We start from the raw sequence: 20214 nt of genomic DNA, 5'->3' as shown, positions 1-20214 counted from the left end.
AGCCTTTCCCCTTTCCAAGAATGCATTTTTTTCTCATCTCTGCCTCTTCAAGACCCACTTTAAACAGTCTGCTTCTTTAATCCCCTTACCCCCAATGTGATTGTTTTGTCTCTTAATGTCATATATCTATGGATTTGGGGTCATGAGAGCTTTCTACCAATGCTGATTACAGCTTATCTGTAAATTAGTAGATAAGTCTTTGGTAGTTTCCTGAGGCTCAGAAGTTAAGTGATAAGCCCTTAGTCACACAGCTATGGTAAGTCTTGCCAATTCTATGCTCAGCATTCTGTTCACTATATTATACTGGCTCTCAGTTTTCTTTGTGCTATAATTATTTTTATATGTATTATGCCAGCCCCTCCTCCCTCCTGTAGGCTATAAGTTTCTTGAGGTTTGGGACCATTCCATCTATGTCTTTGTATCCTATGCTGAACCTAGTGTCTTATACACAGTAGGTGCCTAATAAATGTTTTGAATTGGATGAAGCAATGAACATAGGGCAAGAAGGATGTAAATCTTCTGGGGCTAAGACACAAAGCTTTCTCATCTTATCAAGGTTAACTTGAACAATTGGTTCCATTCTGCCCAAAACAAAGTTTTGCAAGATTTGGTCCACTGGAGACCTGTCATATAGCTTAACTTATCTTTTCCCCTCTGCCCTCTCCCTTCATCTCTGTGTACTTTTGTATGGCTTTTTTCTTCTAAAGAAAAATCCTTGGGCCACCAACAGATTTATTTCCTGATCTGAACTGGAGTGTCTAGCTTGAAGACAACTTCTCACCTTTCCCATCACAATAGGAATCTAAAGAATGCAAGTAGATGTTCCTGGCCACATTCCAAACATTCAAACTCTGTTTGCACTTGTGAGAAGGTAGGATAGGGAGCCTGATCTCCGGATCCTCCAAGATTAACGTCTCCTTCAGCCATAGGGATTGCCTGGCACTAAGCAAGGTAGAGTAGTACCTTGGATGCAGAATCTGCTTAACTCAGAATATTTTCAGAAGAATACCTCCTGTTTTCATGTCTATTGTTTTACTGATCTGAAATCACACCATCCATCATTGTGATTAGGATTTGTACCCAGCAATTAGGGAAGGGTTGCTGGGATGCGGCTTTACTGAAATATAGCCCGTAGAAGAACATGTAGCTGTTCTTGGTTGACTAAAGATCAGTGCCACCAAAGTCCAAGGCTGACAGCATTTGTATATACTCATTGCAACTTTTAGAGCAGTCCTTTGAAGAACATTTTTGTACCTCATATCCTGTACCAAATATCATTCCGTGAGAAATGCCAGAAGCAGTTTTATTGCAAACCCCCTTATACAACTGCTCTTAACCAAACTGTCCAACTCTAAAGCACATTGCTATTCTGAAGTCAAAATACAAAATACACATACAACTTGGAAGCATTTTAGACAGAATTAAAGAAAACAAACAAAAGCTGTGAATAGCTGAAAGGTAGTATATAGAAAGAACTAAGCCCCATAATAAAGAGACATAAAAGTTTCTGCAATAGAAGAGAATAGATTCACAGGAAATGGTGATAACTGGTACCAAAGAGCCTTCTTAAACATAAAATAGCAAGAATCAAGAAGAAAGGATTCATAAGTGAGCAGTAAAGAAGATATAAAAGGTTGGAAAACTAGATTGATAAGGACAAGTTTTTAAAAGTTGGATTACCTGTTAAGAAGAAAAGCCTGAAAGTGAAGTCAATACCAAACTAATTACTATTCCATTCTCAGTTACCTCTTCCACCAAGGAGAGCCTCTTCATCTCCCACCAAGACCATAGTACAATTTGGGTCACCATCTTTTAGGACAAGAATGGACCTGAAATCAAGTTTAGGAAAGCGCAGTCACAATGATCCTGTTCTTTTGTTGTTTTTCTTCTCAATACCCTACCAGGGATTATTGTCCATTGTATCAAATTCCTCAGTAGGCAGGAAAGCCTTCCCCAAACTACGTTTTTCTCCCTCTTTTCCCTCCCTTCTTCTTTCACATTATTCTCATGCTTGGTTCTCTTAATTTCCCCTTTGGATTTTCTTCAACCTGCCTGCCTTGTGCTTTCTGGGTATTCCATCACACTTAGGAGCATCAGAAAATTGAGTTAGCTCTGAAAGAAGCCTTGAAAGTCATGTAGTCCAGACTTTTCATTTTTATAGAAGAGAAAGATAAGACACAGAAAATCTATGTCCTATTCAAGGTCACACATAAAATAAGTAGAGGTACTCTTAATTCTAATCCAGTCCTTTCACATAAAAATTAAGGCTTTTTCCATTAACAACAATTCATTGCAAAACATTTTTGAACTTATTTACAACTCCATACTTTTCCTCTCCCTTCTATGTGGATTATCACATAATATCCTGAACTTGGAATGCTCTTTCTGTTCTTTTTTGTAAAACTATACCCTTTCCCTCCTTAAAGCATACCTCTTCTTCACATCTTGGTTACCCCCCTCTCAATTCTAATCACTTTGCTCCTCGGTTTTCCTTGGCACTGATGAGTGCAGAATTTGCACTATGGTAGTTTAGCCTTATTTCAGTTTGGTAAGTTTTTAGCCTTTTCCATATGTCTGTCCTATCTCCATATTCAGCTATAAGGCTATAAGAGCCAGAACCATTTTCTGGAAGCCCATTAAAATTGTAGAATATCAAAACTTGAAAGATTCGGCATAGATTACCTCATCCAGCCTTTGCCTCTCATTTATGAGAGAACCAAGACATAGAAAAGTGGCAAAATTTATCTATGGTCACATTACATTTTGTACAGAATATACAAAATAGGTTCTTGTGTTTTAAATATCTGACTGAAAAACACAGGGCAGATTCTGGTTTTTTTCCAGCTCTATGTAAGCAAGTGCTCCTCTTACAATGTGACCTACAATGTGGTCTCATTACTTCTTCACGTGTTATCTTGCATTCATATTTTCCCCCTGAGCTGTAAAGAAGGAGAAGGAAAGGTGGAGAGAGAGAAATGGAAAGAAAGAGATAAAGAAATGGAGAGATATAGAACGAGAAATGAATAGAGAGTTGGGAAGACAGAGAGATGGAGGGATAGGGAGAAAGTGATGTCCTTATTCCTTGATTCCTTGTCAGTGACTTAGCTGAGGGAATTCCACAAGATCTTATAGCCCATGAAGACCAAGGTGGTGGGAAAGTCAAAGAAAGGAAGACAAAGGAGATCTTATTTCATGACCCATGTGACAAGAGATTGCCAAGGATTTCAGTTCCCTAGTACTGTCAGGAAGATGAAAGAGAAGCACATAAATAATATCAGGGGCTAGAAATACCATCCCCATATATTATCTAATCACAATTTCTGGCTCAGTACCTCATCAGCTGGCTTGGCTTTCTTTAGTAAAATACATGAATGACATTCATTAAACATTTGCTGTATTTATGGATTGTGGTAGTGACCTGTCCAGGGCTCCACAGAACTTTGCAGAAATAGCCAAGCTGTGCAGTCATCAGTGGGGCTCTCTCTTCTTGCAGTGGGCTTGCCAGGTCGTGATAATACTCTGTATTGTTTTTGTACACTTCCCATGAGAGCACTTGGAGAACTTCATAAATACAAAATAGGTGTTAGGAGCAGGGCATACTATGAGCCTCTGTTCCAAACTGTGAGGCAGTCTGACATCATGGTTGTTAATAGTAAGCCTCACCCAGTGCCAGAGTCACTTTAATTTTCATGTGGGACTAACGGTGTGCCTTTGCCATCCTATTTTGTACCTTGTGTCTTTCACCAGGTGCAGAGGGGAAAGATCTGCTTTCAGAGTTGTCTCACATATCAGTAAAGATAATTTCACTTAAGTTCCTTCATTCATTGTGACCTTGCCCATCCTTTTATTTTTTTATTTTTATTTCTTTTTTTTTATTTAATAGCCTTTTATTTACAGGTTATATGCATGGGTAACTTTACAGCATTAACAATTGCCAAACCTCTTGTTCCAATTTTTCACCTCTTACCCCCCCCCCACCCCCTCCCCCAGATGGCAGGATGACCAGTAAATGTTAAATATATTAAACTATAAATTAGATACACAATAAGTATACATGACCAAACCGTTATTTTGCTGTACAAAAAGAATCAGACTCTGAAATATTGTACAATTAGCTTGTGAAGGAAATAAAAAATGCAGGTGGGTATAAATATAGGGATTGGGAATTCAATGTAATGGTTTTTAGTCATCTCCCAGAGTTCTTTCTCTGGGCGTAGCTGGTTCAGTTCATTACTACTCCATTGAAAATGATTTGGTTGATCTTGTTGCTGAGGATGGCCAGCTCCATCAGAACTGGTCATCATATAGTATTGTTGTGGAAGTATATAATGATCTCCTGGTCCTGCTCATTTCACTCAGCATCAGTTCGTGTAAGTCTCTCCAGGCCTTTCTGAAATCATCTTGTTGGTTATTTCTTACAGAACAGTAATATTCCATAATATTCATATACCACAATTTATTCAGCCATTCTCCAACTGATGGGCATCCATTCAGTTTCCAGTTTCTAGCCACTACAAAAAGTTGCCCATCCTTTTAAAAAAAATTACCACTCTTGTTAAACTTCAGCTTATTTTATACAAGAAGGCCTTCTAATCCTTTTCTATTTCAGAATATGGTAGGGGAGAACTTGTGGCTACAGGAACAGCTGATCCAGCTCCTGTTCAGTTACTGTGATGCTGCCACAGCTGCCCAGTGGGCTCTGTACTACCACCTTTCTGGTGAATGTCTGCCTGATAAAGTGGCTGAGAAGATGCATGGACTCCAGCACCAGGAGAGGTGAGGTGTTTATCTCACTTTGTCTCTGTGTTTTGGGGAAAATACAAGGTTGTAACGAGAGTAAGCATCGAGTCTTAAGTCCCCAGAAGCCCACAGTTTTACTCACACTTCTGTCAAGTTAAATATTTCTAGATTACTGAGGTGCCTTTTTCCACGATAGACTTTGGCTTCCCTGGTCACAAATGATATTTTACTTTGCTTTATGGAGGATTTTCCCAGAGCATCAGAAAATCGCCTAGGTTGTTTTAGCTCCCTAGGTGCCACTGTTGCTACCTCTGTGCATTCAAACTGGTTTGAAAAAAAGAAAAAAAAGGAAAGGCATGTTTTAAATGGAATAGCTTAGACTGGCCCCTAAGATTAGCTTGTTCTTAGAACAAAGGAGCTTTAATATGTTCTGCCTTTCCATTTGATTCCCATTTTCCTTGTTTTGCTCAGTAGCCTATTTGAGGATGATTAAAACGCGCAAGAAAAAAAGAAACTAAAATGTCTGTTTAGCAACAGCAGTGTCTGGACAATGGGAGTTTTGTGAGATATAGCATATAGAGGAGAGAAGCCAGAAGATAGGGAGAAAATTTTGGAAATATTCAAGTGGCTATGGATCTGGATTGGGAATGAAGATAGTTGATTGGAGATTCAGGTGAAAAGAATTTTATTAGCAAGTAAAAAAGCTGCACATGTAGGGGAATGGTAGGATGGGATGAAAAACTGAAAAGGAGTGCATCTGGTCAACTAATGAGCTTAGTAAGGAAATTGGGTAAAGATAAGCCATCAGGAGAAAAAGAAAGCACCAGCAATGGTCCCATGCATCAAGAGCAATGACCAGATACCTTTGAAGGATACACTAAATACAGCAGCTCCTCTATTAAAGAGAAGATCTTATATCAGACTTGGCCATTGAAACTTGGGCTCCTTTAATGAATAGAAGTTGGATAGGATTCATATATTTGTAGAGATTTGGGAGCTCTTTAGGCTCTCGGTACTCATTGTTTAAAAATTAAGAAATATGTCAGTTTTGAAAGATCCTCACTAGTTAAATGCAGCATTTGCTGTAGAGCCACATCTAAAAATGAAATATAATTGCCCTCAAGGTCATTGTAGTACTACTGGCCCTGATCTCTTTCTTAGGGTCAGAGGCCTCCTACTTGATGTGTCTCCTTCAGTGTTTAGGGACTAAGAAGTACCTCACTGCCTTTTGACAGTAATGGTAACACATTTCCATTGTGGTTTATAGTTTAGCAAGTGCTTTTTGAACAGCAGCCCCAAGAGCTTAAAATTATGTAGTCTAAGTATTATTGTTTTACAGAGATTGTAAGTGACTCATCCAAAATCTCACAGCTTGGAAGTAGATGAGCCAATACTTTAAATTCAGGTCATTCATCTGCAAGCCCAGTGTTCTTCCATGACAGTTCTCAGTTAAGGGGTCTGAGTTTCCTTTTGCAATCAGAAGCTGGGTGGACTACAGCAAGCAGGAGCTGTGAAATTTTACATCTTAAATGAAACATTCTACACTAATGTTAATTTAGGCAGCCCATGTGCCATCCTATAATGCTCTCCCTGGACTCTGGAAAAAGTCCAACTGGGTAATTAACATACTCTGTTGCTTAACATACTCTTTTGCTTTACTAGCCACTCCAGCTTCCATGGTCTTGTTTTGTGATTTGCCAATCTGTTTTCCATTCAGGCTCCACTATCTCTGATATCCCTCTTCTTGCTCTCACTCACTCATAGTCATCTCATCCTCATGGGACTGGGTCTGGGTCTATAACTCCTCACTGGCTTACTTCTATTCTTCCTGATCTTATCTGCCCTGAAGACTTTGTCAACCTTCATATGACTAAATGTGGAATTAGATGGCTGGCCAGTTTGCTGGCTAGAGAACCATTGGAACATACTGCATCTTTTAACCTCAAATCTTATTTGTATATATTTAGTAAAAAAAAAAAAACAGGTTAGGAGAAAGCTGTAAAAAGAGTGTGATGATGTTAAGCTAAATGAAGTAATTTTCCATCTTCAAGCCTGTAGTTACCATCAACTTCAAAGGATAAGTTCCCCTCAGTTTACTATTTTATTATCTTTATGTTACAGGGTGGAAGTGACTAAGGAAAGAACCTGTGATTCTAAAATGGACAAAAAAAATGATCATTATTATCAATTACCCATACCCAGAGAAAATATTCACTTCTTGCATACCTGGGAGGAAGTGGACAAATGCAGGGATGTGGTACTTCAGGTAAGCCATTCTTCAGGCCATGACACAGTCAAATTTGACACTTTAGCAACTGGGAACCAAGATGGAAATACATGCTTAAAACTTGCGTGTTTATCATCATTTCTTTCCAGTTTAAATGCTGGAAACTGATGAATGCATGTATTCTCAAACTCAGCTTTGTAGAGCTTTAGCAAGGCCTTTCTTTATTAAGGTAGGCAAAACTGGGCAGGGGCTTTGGTGAAATATTTCCTGGGTGAGACAGACCTAGGTTGGCTTTATCATGAACGAAGCCCTTACTGTATTTGTCTGTGAGGCACTTACCGTGCAGGATTCCTGGAAAAGGAGTGGCATTATTCTTCAAGCATATTTTAATATGACATTTTTTCAAATTATAAAGAAAATCTCTGAATACAGAAATTAATTCTCACCTGCAATTGCAACTTGTTTGGGTTGGTTTTGTTTGTTTTCGGTTTTTTGCTAGCTTTACTGTGCACATTTCTATTTGCAAATGCCTTAGGGTAAAAGAATTTTACTTTCCCAAAACTCTTTATAAAAACACTCTGCTTCCAGACTGGAGACCTTAACCTGATATTGTACAGATGAGGGTACATCCATTTGATAATATAGTAAGGACTAACTGCCTTTTCTTCGAATAGTGTTATTCAATGCATAATTCAAAATAGATAGGAAACCAATTATATTGAAACAAAGGAAGTCAATTATATTGAAATATAGTTATCAGAATATTAAAAAAAATTAAAAGAATTTCACAGACCCCAGGTTTAGAACTAGAACTTCTGACCTCAGGGATGCTGATCTTTGCCTTGATGCAAACAGAAAGTAGCTGAGAGTAAATAACAAAAATAGAAACTTCTACAGAGATGAATTTTTAGATTTTTGAATACAAATTTGCTCCTCAGAATTCATTTACATTTTAACCAGGTTTCCTTTTCTCTATTATGCATTAACTAAATTCTAAATAGTTCTGTGCCAGGGAGGAGGTGTTTTTTTTTCTCTTAACAAGTAGAGTTCCTGTTCCTGTAGAGAGATTTTTCAGTGATTAGTTTCCCCAGGGTGTCACCAGTTATCTCTAGGGTGTATCTCACCAATTATCTCAAAACTATTCTCAAAGTACAATTAACTCTAATTCCCTTTAATTTAAAAGTAAATATTGGTAGAGCTATAATGCAGTTTTCAAAGGAGATGTTGCTAAACCCAAAGAGGGTGATTTCATTTCACAGCTCTCAGTATTGTGGGAATCCTTGTATAATCTCGAGGTAAACCTCATCAGACCCCCTCTCCCCCAGACCAATACTTGGTGACTGCTCTTGCAGCTGTGCACAGCTATCTGGGAGAAGATATTTCTGTTGACACTGTCAGGTCCACCGATGAACCTGACCACAGATGTGGTCTGGCCCTGGCTTCACTGAGGTGGAGAGTAGTCTCCCATGGTCAGAGAAATGGCCTTGGCTTTACCTTCTTGAATTCTCATGTTGCTCTTGCTGACTCTGCCTAAAACTGCCCTTCCCCACCTCCACTGCATTTGCTGAAGCTCTCTGTCTGTTCTCTACTGGACCATTTTTATTTCTACTTTAGAGTTTTTGTTTAATGATGGAATTCATTAGGCCTAACTCAGATACCTCATCATGACATGGGAGTGATTCTGAGCTCCTGAAGGCTATACCAGCAAAGTGTAATCTCTGGCAGGCCCTAGGAAGCTGGAAGGGCTTTGTGGAGAATTCTGGCAGTAAACTGCCTGTCTGTCGTCCAAGTACCTGCCTCGTGAAATTCACAGCCGCTCATCAAGTTAATAACTGGGTGGTAAATGTTTTCACCTCAGCCATTCACAGCCTCCCACCATTACTAAGGTATAGAAGAGTTATGACTTGCATCTGTGGAGAGAGCCATCACCAATGAAATCACTTTTTATATACTATTACATGTGTCCTGTTGTCAATGTTCCAAGTAGTCTGAATCTTCATTCTTTCTCTTCCCTTCTCCCTCATTCAGCTGCTGTTACAGCCCAGGAATCAAGACCATTTTGTACTTCTCTGTTTCATAAGTTACATAATGGCAAGGCCACAGCTGAAGAGGCTCTCTGTCCCTTACTGGGCCTGCCCTGGAAACATAGTCTCCTACTAGGGCCAAATTCCAAACCTTTCTAGCATGATAGAACCTTCCAGAGTTTGAATTATTCTGTCACACATAGTGCTTAGAGCTCTATGGAGGAAAAGAGCTATAGATATCATTTGTGGGAAGTCCGTTGATGAGTTCCTAACTGGCCCCATGGGATCCTGGGCAGGAATTTCCCTTTGTTTCTGATTGTTTTGTTCAAACTCTGTCTTGTCTTTGGATGTGCAGCCTGGCCAGGTAGTCGGCATTGACATGGAGTGGAGACCTTCCTTTGGATTGGTGGGAAGGCCACGAGTGTCGGTGCTACAAATTGCCACTAAGGAACATGTGTACCTGCTGGACCTGTTGCAGTTCTCAAAACTGGACCAGGAAGAGAAGGAGAAAGAGCTTTGTCATTTCATTTGGAAGCTCTTTTCGGATCCATCCATTATAAAACTAGGTAATAATAGCCTTAAGGCTTGTACTCTGAAAACTCCATCTCTAACTTACTGTATAAGACTCTACTTTTCTCATCTTCACCCACTCCCAATTCCCAGGCTTCTATGTTTTTACTTGGTTATATCCTGTAAGGTTTTTTTTTTCTTGATAATAAAAGAATAAATAGGTAAATATAAATGTTAGCATGTACTCTAGACTGGCCATTTATTTACTGAAGGAAATCTGTTTTTGTTTTTGTTTTTTTGTTTTTTCAAGACTGTGAAGTGGCTCGTTTGGCTGATTCACAAATGAAACTATTAGAAAATGCCCTAAAGCAGGGATTCCATAGTCTCCCTTGTAACGAGAGGGATTGGTGAGGAGATGCCAAGGAATCTGGCTCTATTCTCCTCTATTTCTGATTTCAAGAGAACATCATTGTAATGAGATTTTCTGTTCCAGTTGGCCAGCCAAGATGTACCAGACCAGATCTGGGCCTTGACCTCGGCCACTTTTTAGCTTCTTTTCTGTGAGACAGGGTAGCTTCAGTTACTTTGATTATAACATGGCATTCACTAGGTCTTGGACCAGTCCTACATTATCCTAACTTCTCTCTATATAAAGATACTATTTACCATGATTCCCTCTCCCCCCTTTGGGATTAAAGAGCTGATAGTTGGAAAGAAGAGTCAAATGTTCACACATATGAGCACAGGTATGATTTATCCATCCCTACCTGAACATGAAGTTTAGTGGGAAAGAAGACAATAGACCTCATGAAACACATGCCAGTGTTTCCTGTTTATAATGTTAGAAACTTTTTTCTAGGTTATGGAATGTCTGGAGATTTGTGCAGCTTATCAACTACATATCCAGCTCTCAGAGAGATGGAAAAGCAGGCACAAGGAATCCTGGACCTGCTGCAGGTCGACAAACAGGTGAGGATGGGGGTTTCTTCCTCACTGGTGAAAAGGGAATCAAACAGATAGATGATCTCTTATGTTTTGTTATGTTATAGACTTGGAATCAGAAGACCTCAGTTCAAATCCTGCCTAAAACACTTCCTAGTTATATGACAATGAATGTCATTTTATCTCTCTGAGCATCAAATTTCTCTTCTTGAAAATAAGGAAATTATATTAATAGTATATGCCTTATTTATGTAATTATTACGGGGAAAGTGTTTTACAGCTTTAAAGATGACATTCATTAGCTTGTTAAGTTTACAAAACTGTTTAACAAATATAATTTCATAACAACCCAGAGAAGAAACTAGTACAGGCAATAGCAATGTGCTGCTCAAGAAGCTTTGGTCACTTCCTATTGATTCTAGAATAAAATGCAAACTTCTGTGTGTAGCATTTGAAGCCTTTTTCAATCTGTCTCCAAACTCTCATTCCCATTTTATCACACATTATCCCACTTTGTTCTCTCCATACTCCAACCAAACTGATCCATTGGCTGTTTTCCCTATAAAATTTTCCATGTCCTATCTCCAGGCCTTTGTATGGCCTGTTTCCCAAAGTTGTGATGCAGAATTCCTCATTTTACCTGTGCCCCTGGAGACCTCCAGATCTTCTTCAGCTTCAAACCAAAGTCCACCTCCTCCAGGAGACCTGTCCCAATGAAATTACTTTATATTTGATTGGCCTAATTTTTACATAAGCTCCTTGAGGGCAGGGACTATTTTAATTTTCATCTTTGTATCCTGAGTGGCTAATTTAATGTCTGGCACAGAAAAAGTACTTAATAAGTGCTACTGAATTGAATTGAATATCCTATTTAAAAGATGAGGACTTTTTGAGTCTTAGAGAGGCTAAGGGGCTTGTTCATTGTTACACAGCTATTCAGTGTCAGAAGTGGAATTCAAGACTAAATGTCATGACTACAAGTTTAGGGGACTGGAACAAATGCCAAATAAGTGTGAGTGACTATTAATATCATTATTCTATCCTCATGGGCCTCTTCCCATGTTAGACATTGATTGATGTACTGCCTATGGGCACACATGATTTAAAGTTGTGGGCCAATTCACAGAATGGACTCATTTGGACTAGGGTTTTAAATCATAGTGGTCCAGTTGACTTTGGGGAAGTAGCACAGTGCTATAAATGAAGAAGAATCCAAGAAAACTAGAGCAAGGAGATGACAACAGTTCACATTTCTATAACCCTTTAAGGATTACCAGATGCTCTTCTCACAACACTATCAGGTTGGTAGTACAAGTCTTACCTGCCTTTTTATAGATGAAGGCCCTGATTTTAGGAGAAGTTCAGTGACTTGCCACAGGTCTCACACTTAGTAAATGTCCAAGGCACAATTCTAATCTAGGTCTTCTGATTCTAAATCTAGTATTTTAGCAGCTGTCTTAGCTGAAAGGGACCACAAAATATCTAGCATTACAGAACTTGGGTTGGAAAAATGAAGCCTATAGGGCTAAATGACCTGCTCCCCAAGTCTCATGTGTAATAGCTCAAGTCCCATAATTCCAAATAGAATTATTGCTATGGAAATAATAAGGAATATTTCAAAATATAAGCCATGTCAAGAGACACACAAATTTCATGTAATTATATATTGACTTACATAGATAGGATCATAGTGACATTTAAATTCACAGTGAATACACAAACATAAAAATAGTAACAGATTTTTATACTAGACATTAAAACTTTCATTAATCAGAATGTAAAAATTATCATTAATTGAATTTTCTGCTCACCTCAGAGTTAACTAGGAAAACTTTTTTTTGAAAATTTTTCTTAAGTGTGTACATTTTAAAAATAGCTTTTTATTTACAAGATATATGCATGGATAATTGTTCAGCATTGACAATTGCAAAACCTTTTATTCCAAATTTTCCCCTCCTTCCCCCCTACCCTCTCCCCCAGATGGTAGGTAAACCAATACATGTTAAATATGTTAAAGTATATGTTAAATACAATGTGTGTGTGTGTGTGTGTGTGTGTGTGTATTCATACAGTTATTTTGCTGCATAAGAAGAATCGGACTTTGAAATAATGGTGTACATTCTTTTTTAAGTATAATGTATTATAAATTAAATTTGTTCTTTATGATTTGTGATTTTATAGTAATGATGATAGCTAACATTTTATGTAGGACTTACTCCATGCCAGGCACTGTACTAAGTACTTGGCAGCTTATAGCACTTGATCTTCCCAACAACCCTGGGGCATAGGTGCTGTTATAATCCTCATTTTACAGTTGAGGAAATTGAGGCAAAAAGTAAATGTCTGCTAATAAATATCTGAGGTCACATTTGAACACATTTTTAACCCAGGACCTAACACTGTATCTGCAGTGCCATTTAACATGTTATACTATATATTCAAAAGATGGAGGAGATTGTGTTGAAATTTGTAATGATCCTAGGAGAGGGTCTAGAAGTTCTTCCTACTAATCCTTTATATGTGAATTTGCCTTGTCAAGACATGGATTTTCTCTGAAAGTTCAATATATGGTAGAAAAGTTCTAATTAATTGAAGGTTCTAGTTAGTTGTCATTTAATCTCTATCTTTACATGGCATAATAACCTGTTCCCAATAAGCCTTTAACAAGTGTTTGTTCAGTTGAAATAGGTTCCAGGTAAACAACATTTTCATGTACTTACATGTTCATAATTTCTTTATTAAATTAATACAAAATTTATAGGAAAATGCCAGCAATTTTTATAAGTTTCTTGGAAAGTTACCTTTACTTTTCCCTAAAAAAAAAAAAAAAAAAAAAAAAAAAAAATTAATGAACAAGGACACATTTAAGACAATCCAATGGAAACATAGTCTCCTAAAAAAGAACTAGAATTTGTTGGGAAATTTACATACTAGAATAGGAACTGCAGGGCTAACTTACTTAAAACACAAAATATTTGCATTTCATGCATGGAGCATTTTTGTACAAAACTGCTTCTACAGAGTAGATAGAATTGTCTTCTAATATATGTCATTGAGAAATCTAATGAAAGAATTAACTTGGGAAGTTCAGTTATTCTGCTAGAAGTATAAAGGTCCATAAAACAAACTTTCAGAGGTAGAAGGAACTTTTGAGGTTATCATCTCATCTCTTCCTACATTGCAGAGAAAGGAACTTCTTCTTTAAAAGGGAACTGCATCCATGGGAGAAAGGGGAAGTGTATACTGCAAACACTAAATCTCGTATCTACCCAAAGAATAGAAATCACTTTCCATTAGAAATTAAAGAGAACTTCAAAAAGTGTCTTGGTCAGTTCTTAATGTTTCCAGTTGTACTCTTACAAGTATATTCCCCATCTTCCTCTAATCAATATATATTTTTGATAGAGGCATTTTGTCTCCCTATAAGATGTATTTTTAAAATATCATAGCTTCATAGCTTTTCTGAGCTTAGTACGCATTTTTTTTTTTTTTTGTTAAATGTTTATTGTCTTTCAGGCTTTCCTTTTATTTTCTTAAGCTTAAGATCTGAGCAGCAATAAAAATAAAAATAGGATTTATTCTTCATTGTTTGTGGCTATCCCCATCTTGAGCGCTTAACTCTTAAGGATAACATTTTAAAGGCTATATTGGAAAGATTTCATTACCCCAGGATTTTTACTCAGTAAATCCTGAAATTCCACCAATCGAGACTTATTACTTTGGCTTGAACGTCACCCTCTCCAGACTCTTTTTTAAAAAGAACAAATCCCACCCAGGAAGAAAAAAGCCTTCAAACCTCAACTTCATTGTGAGCAATAGGTAGCTGGCAGAGAGCCCTGGGCTTCTGGAAAGAAAGGGTTTCTGAAGATTGTGGGATGCAGAGAAAGTCATGAAAACTTCTCATGTCTCAAAACTTTACTTTTAATTAATCTGGTCATTTCACATTCATTTCTTTAATTCATAGTTCAAAATGATAATGTTATTCACTGACTGAAAAATAGCAAAACATTTTCTTATTATTGTTGTAGGTGACATCATGTTTTATCCTTGTTTATATAGTTGCAGAAAAATTCTGGATTGTGGAAGAAGCATCACATACCCGTGGAGAGCCTGTGTCAAGAGCCAAGCTTTATAACTAAAAGTCCCAGGCAGGCAGAAAAAGGACTCAGCCTCCTAGTGCAGAATCTCCTGGGCAAACCACTGGACAAAACAGAGCAGCTTTCAAACTGGGAGAAACGGCCCCTCCGGGAGGAGCAGATCCTTTATGCAGGTCTGATGGGCAGCAGAGTCAAGGGCACAAGCTTCTGAACTTTGTCAAGATCATATGTCAAATAGCAAAGGGTCTGGTCAGTGGGGCCCATAAAGCCACAGAATTTTTGGTCCATCCTCATGTGGATTAGATTATGAATGTATGTTGTCTTAATGCTCTGCTTCTCTGCTCCTCACTCATTCAAGAAGTGGAGTTCTTGAAGATCTGTTGATGGGTACCATGAGTGACCTTGCTGACAGTATTTGTAAAAGTCTTTTGAACAGAAATCCAAAAACATAAGATAGTTCTGTCATCTTTACAAAAGCTTGCTCTGCCTCCATCTTCCCATCCAGGATAATAGCTGAACCAGGTTCAGAATTTGTGTTCTAGCTCATGAGACAGGTTTCATTTACGCATTGTCCACTTCAGAGCAGCTTAATAATGAAAGTTCAAGTCTTGAAAAACTGGAGTAGGATTGGCTTGTGAACTGGTGTGGTATGAACCCACATTTTAATTAGAGGAACACCACTGGGAGCAAGGGAGAGAAATGTCTTTATTTTCTCCTTACTGACAGAGGAGGAAGGGAGGAAATGTGCTCATCTAGTCCAGTCAGTGACTTCATTCATAAAGACAACTCAATCCCTCCAGTGAAATACTCAGTCATTTGGATAATTGATTTCTTTTAGGTGAATAATAAGAAAAACAACAATAATACCTCCCATTTGTATAATGCTTTATGCTTTCAAAACACTGTTCTTTCTATTATCTCATTAGATTGTCATAACAGCCTTATGAGATAGGCAAAGTGGAGATTATTATCCTCATCTTAAAAATGAGGGAACTGACACGTGGAGAGATGAAGTGATCTGTCTGACTTAGAATCAGGGAGTGTAGGGTAGAACTCGAGTCTCCCAGACCAGTGTTCCTATTTCTTTATCAGGTACTGTGTGATAGGTGTACAAAACTCATTAAGGAAAATTAATTAGCACCAGACTGTTAGCCAGTTCTCAATAAACTGAAGAACATAGTCCAGTGAAACTTCATAATGCTTAAAATGCTATAGCATTGTAAGTACTGTTAGTGGACTTTTTCCCCATATATGAAGGCTCTTTTATTGTTTCCCCTTATTAACCTCAAAATCTCAGAGTACATGATCCCTGTGAATCATTTTTAAGCCGATCTAAAGTAGCATAACTGAAGTGAATAAGACTGTTAGGTTCACCAGGAATTTTTTATGTGTTGACCCAAGACCAGTGCCTCAGAAGTTCATTACCCACTCTTATTTCTTCCCTCTTCACAGCTTCGGATGCATACTGCTTATTGGAAGTCTATGAGATGCTTTGTAAAGATCCAGCCCACTTTGGCTTGACTGCAAACCTGAAGGAGAATCTTGGCGGCAAACAGAGTACAAAGCCAAGGGCAAAGAAGTCGCTCAGCAAGCAAGCGACACAATCACCTCCTAAACAGGTTGGTCAAAAACTTCCTAGAATGTGGTGGATCTGAGTCTATATCACTCACATATGATGATGTGTTGATGCAGGACCTGGTTTTTGGGTCCTGGGCTACCTGCCATCCTCAGTGAACAAACTGCTTCCATGCTCAGTCTAGCAGATGTTAGCTCTTCCAACATTTACCTGGAAGGAATTATTTTGCACTTTGTGGGCACTTGCTAAAACTCATTTTCTTCATCCTAGAAAGGTGAAAACTGAAGACATTAAAAACAAGTGGCATTTATATAATGTTTAAATTAAGTATGGACAGTGTTTTATATACATTATTTCATTCAGATATCACAATAATCTTTTAAGTGTTAAAATTCCCATTTTATAGTTAAGGAAATTGAGATTCAAAGTTTGTGACTTATCTAGAGTCAAATAACAGAGAAATGTCTTAGTCTGACCAGTCCAATATTCTATCCACTATACCATAGTGGATGTATATATGTGTGTGTCTGTGTATTTATATATATATATATGTGTACATGTGTATGTGTGTATGTATATGTATATGTGTATGTATGTATATATGTGTGTATGCATATACATATACCCTTTTGCTTCAGTTTCCTATCTGAAAGATGGCGATAATAATAGCACTTACTTTCCAGAGTGGTTGTGAAAATCATATCAAAGTTGTAAAAGTATTTAGCATACTACCATGTACATAGTAAGTGCTATATATAAGCACTTATTCCCTTCTCCATCTTCGGATTCCAAATCTAGAGAAGAAAAACAGAGACTTATTTCAAAAATCCAATAAATGAGAACTATCACCCCTTTTGGGTGGAAAGTAATTTTAGAATAGAAGAAAGGAAGTGCAGCTTTCACTGAAGGGAATAAACCTAGAGAGGATCCATTATATAAATTTCTTCTAAAAAACATTTTGATAAATTCTTGATTAACAAATTCATAGATTACTAAGGGAGAGTATAGTCTTAATTCTGAAGCTTGATGTTAGGGAGCATAGCCAAACCCCTTTTCATTGTTTGTCATGGTAGTGCTGTTAGGGACAGAGTTGAATCTGGATGAAGTATTCATCTGACTTGTCATTTCTGATGTTCTCGTGTTCACATCAGGCTCAGTCCACATTCACTTCAGTGTTCTTCTCCACTTTCTAAATAATCCTTGAGATCCCTGCCCACATGGATAATTTTCTAGTATCAGAATTTGAACCTTTACATAAAGAACAATCGCAGGAACAATTTGTGAAGGGCAGTCTGGGAGAAACAAGACAGTGATGAGATATTTAAAGTACTTTGTCTGGATTTCCCTGTCTTTAACCCTGTCACATTCATTGAACCTTCTGTTACACTTATTTATATACATGTATATTTCTCCTCTTGTAGACTTGGGTTTTTTGGTTTGTTTGTTTGCTAAGGCATTTGGGGTTAAGTGACTTGCCCAGGGTCACAAACCTAGGAAGTGTTAAGTGTCTGAGGCCAGATTTGAACTCAGGTCCTCCTGACTTCAAGGCTCAAGGCTTCTAGGCTGGTCTATCCACTGCACCAACTAACTAGCTGTCCCTCCCCAACCCCTCCCTCCCCCTCATAGACTTGTCTTCTCAAAGGGAGGAATCCTCTCAGTTTTCTTCTTAGTGCTTACAGTGACTAGCACAATGTATGGCACTTAAATATTTGCTGAATTGAATTGAATTCAAAAACTATTAGGAAAACTAGAAAGCAGTCTTTCAGAAATAAGGAATCAACCAATCCTCACGTTATCTACCAGTATTTTAGGTACAATAATAATAATACCACAAACAGATTAGAAGAGCAAGATAAAAATATTTTTATAGCTATGGATAAGAGAAAATTTCATAACCAAAAAGTGGATAGAGAGGATCACAAAAAATAAATGGTTTGGTTTTAATTACATAAAGTTGAAAAGTATTTGCACAAACAAAAACAACATAGTTAAAATCAGGAGAGAAATAGGTTAACTGGAGAAAAATCTTTGTGAAAGGTTTCTCTAATAAAGGTCTCATTTCCAAGATATATGAGGAATTAGTTAAAATTTACATTAATAAGAATGATTTCCTAATAGAAAAATGATCAAAAGATATGCAATTTTCAAGGAAGTAAATCAAAGCTATCAATATGAAAATATGTTCCAAATTAATAATGAAAGAACTGGAAATTAAAACAGCTCTGAAGTTCCACCTCATTCTTGTCGACTGATAAAGGTGACAAAAAAGGAAAATGACATTTGGAGGGGCTGAGAGAAAATGCATACAGATCATAGGCCTGTAAAATGGTCCTGCCATTCTGAAAAGCAACTAAAAATTTTGCTCCCAGCGTGTCTAAACTTTGCAAACCCTTATTAGTAGTACAAAGGTACTACTAATACTAGTATTTTAATACTAGGCAATACCCCAGAGAGATTAAATCAAGAGGAAAGGGACCTATATGCACAAAAATATTTATAGCATCTTCTTTGTATTGAAAAGGAACTGAAAACTAAGGAATATCCATCAATTTGGATTTTGTCAAACATGTTATGTTAAACAAATATAATTAATTAAATTGTAGGTACTGGCATCAGCTGGAGAGACACTTTCTGCCAGTGCTTTTCCTGAGATTTCTGCCAAAGACTTCAATGTGGTGTGTGACACCATGCTTCAGGGCCTGGCTCGCTACCTTCGTTGCCTGGGAGTGGATGTACGTGTACTTGAGAATACTGATGACCACCGGCAAGCAGCTGAGGTCAGTTTTCGTATAATTAGTTTTGGCTAGACCTCAGACTGGCTGTTCTGAAATCTATGGGTTATCTCCTATTATAGAATATTCCCTTTTCTTCTCTGCTTCAAGTTATGATACAACATGAGGCACACCTTAATGAAATTGCTTGAAATTGCTCAGATTTGGCCCTTTGTATCATCCTTACTGTAGCTAAAACCAATTTTTTTTCTTTTTTTTTTTAAACCCCCAAAAACAATTTCTAAAAAGGATTTATGCTATAGGAAGGAGACAAGAATAACCTCTAAGAACTGTCTTAGCTCTAAAAGACCATGATCCTGGAGGGATGCTACTCACCAGGTTCTAGAAGTGACTCAGTAGGCCACAGCCCAGGATGGATCAGGATCAGTGGCAAGTTCTCCTGATAATTGAGCTTTTGAACCACTTTTTCCCCCTCAAAGGTGCCTCATTAGAGAGTTTACACATTTAAGTCACACATATCTTCATATGTTTTCCTTATTCCAACTTTTCATGTTTATTACTATGCCTTACAAGTAGTAGCTGCTCCCTAAACATTTGTTGTTTGAGCTTATTAAAAACTGGTATCTTAGGAAGTGATGAAATGTGAGCTAGGGTGTTTGCCAGGGTTAAAGAAGTCATATTATGCATTGTCCTGTTAAGAATGGTGGGTTTCTATTTGTGTCTTAATTCTGAAACTTAGAGTCCCTCAGTAGAGGCCCTCCTCTGGGTGACTTTAGGTACGTCCCTTCCTTTTCTAAATTTACTTTTCTTATGTGTAAAATGAAGGGGTTCAGATGAGCCTCTTGAGTTCTGTGATCTCTTCCTTCTCACTGTCCCTACTCAGGACTGTGTCTTACACCACCCAAATGGATAGGAACTCTGTCCAATTTTTAATTTAAAAAGGAAAAAAACCCACAAAACACAACACTTTACAATTTATGTTATATCACAAATGTGAGGTAGATAGTGTCATTCACATTTTATGTGGTTGACTAGTTGCTCCTAATACCACAGTAACATTCCAGTTAGTCCAGAGACAATTGATAAACTCTAGAATTGCCTATTGAATCTCTCCTGGGAAGTTTTACCAAGTGGGGCAGAGAGACCTGAAAATATTTGCATGGGGTCACAAAGCTATTAAGTGTTGGAACCAGAGCTCAAACCCAGATAAAACTTCCTAAAGACGATGCTACAACATGGTTGTGGAAGCTGTTCCAGTATTATTTAGTCACTGCCTGGGAGTTTAACTGGAATGTCCCTTTGGTTGTAAATAACCACATACCCAAGAGTAGGACCTTGGCCTGGATAACCTAAACCTGCAGTTGGT

The 20214-nt window shown here is 37.7% G+C and overlaps 1 protein-coding gene across 9 annotated transcripts in view; it reads left to right on the top strand.

The window, feature by feature from the left end:
• Positions 1 to 20214, top strand: part of EXD3 (exonuclease 3'-5' domain containing 3) — a 428763-nt gene that overhangs the window by 224584 nt on the left and 183965 nt on the right. For 8 of the 9 annotated variants that reach the window (XM_031951937.1, XM_031951935.1, XM_031951940.1 and 5 more), the window contains 7 exons: positions 4610 to 4776; positions 6862 to 7006; positions 9347 to 9557; positions 10361 to 10470; positions 14503 to 14713; positions 15993 to 16159; positions 18720 to 18893. In XM_031951937.1, coding sequence (XP_031807797.1) covers positions 4610 to 4776; positions 6862 to 7006; positions 9347 to 9557; positions 10361 to 10470; positions 14503 to 14713; positions 15993 to 16159; positions 18720 to 18893 — 1185 coding nt within the window. The remainder of the gene's footprint in view (positions 1 to 4609; positions 4777 to 6861; positions 7007 to 9346; positions 9558 to 10360; positions 10471 to 14502; positions 14714 to 15992; positions 16160 to 18719; positions 18894 to 20214) is intronic. The other variant, XM_031951943.1, reaches the window with a different exon arrangement.

Source organism: Sarcophilus harrisii, chromosome 2, assembly GCF_902635505.1.
Source record: "Sarcophilus harrisii chromosome 2, mSarHar1.11, whole genome shotgun sequence".
NCBI classification, from domain to species: Eukaryota; Metazoa; Chordata; class Mammalia; order Dasyuromorphia; family Dasyuridae; genus Sarcophilus; species Sarcophilus harrisii.
This window is presented reverse-complemented; position numbering and strand designations above follow the sequence as displayed.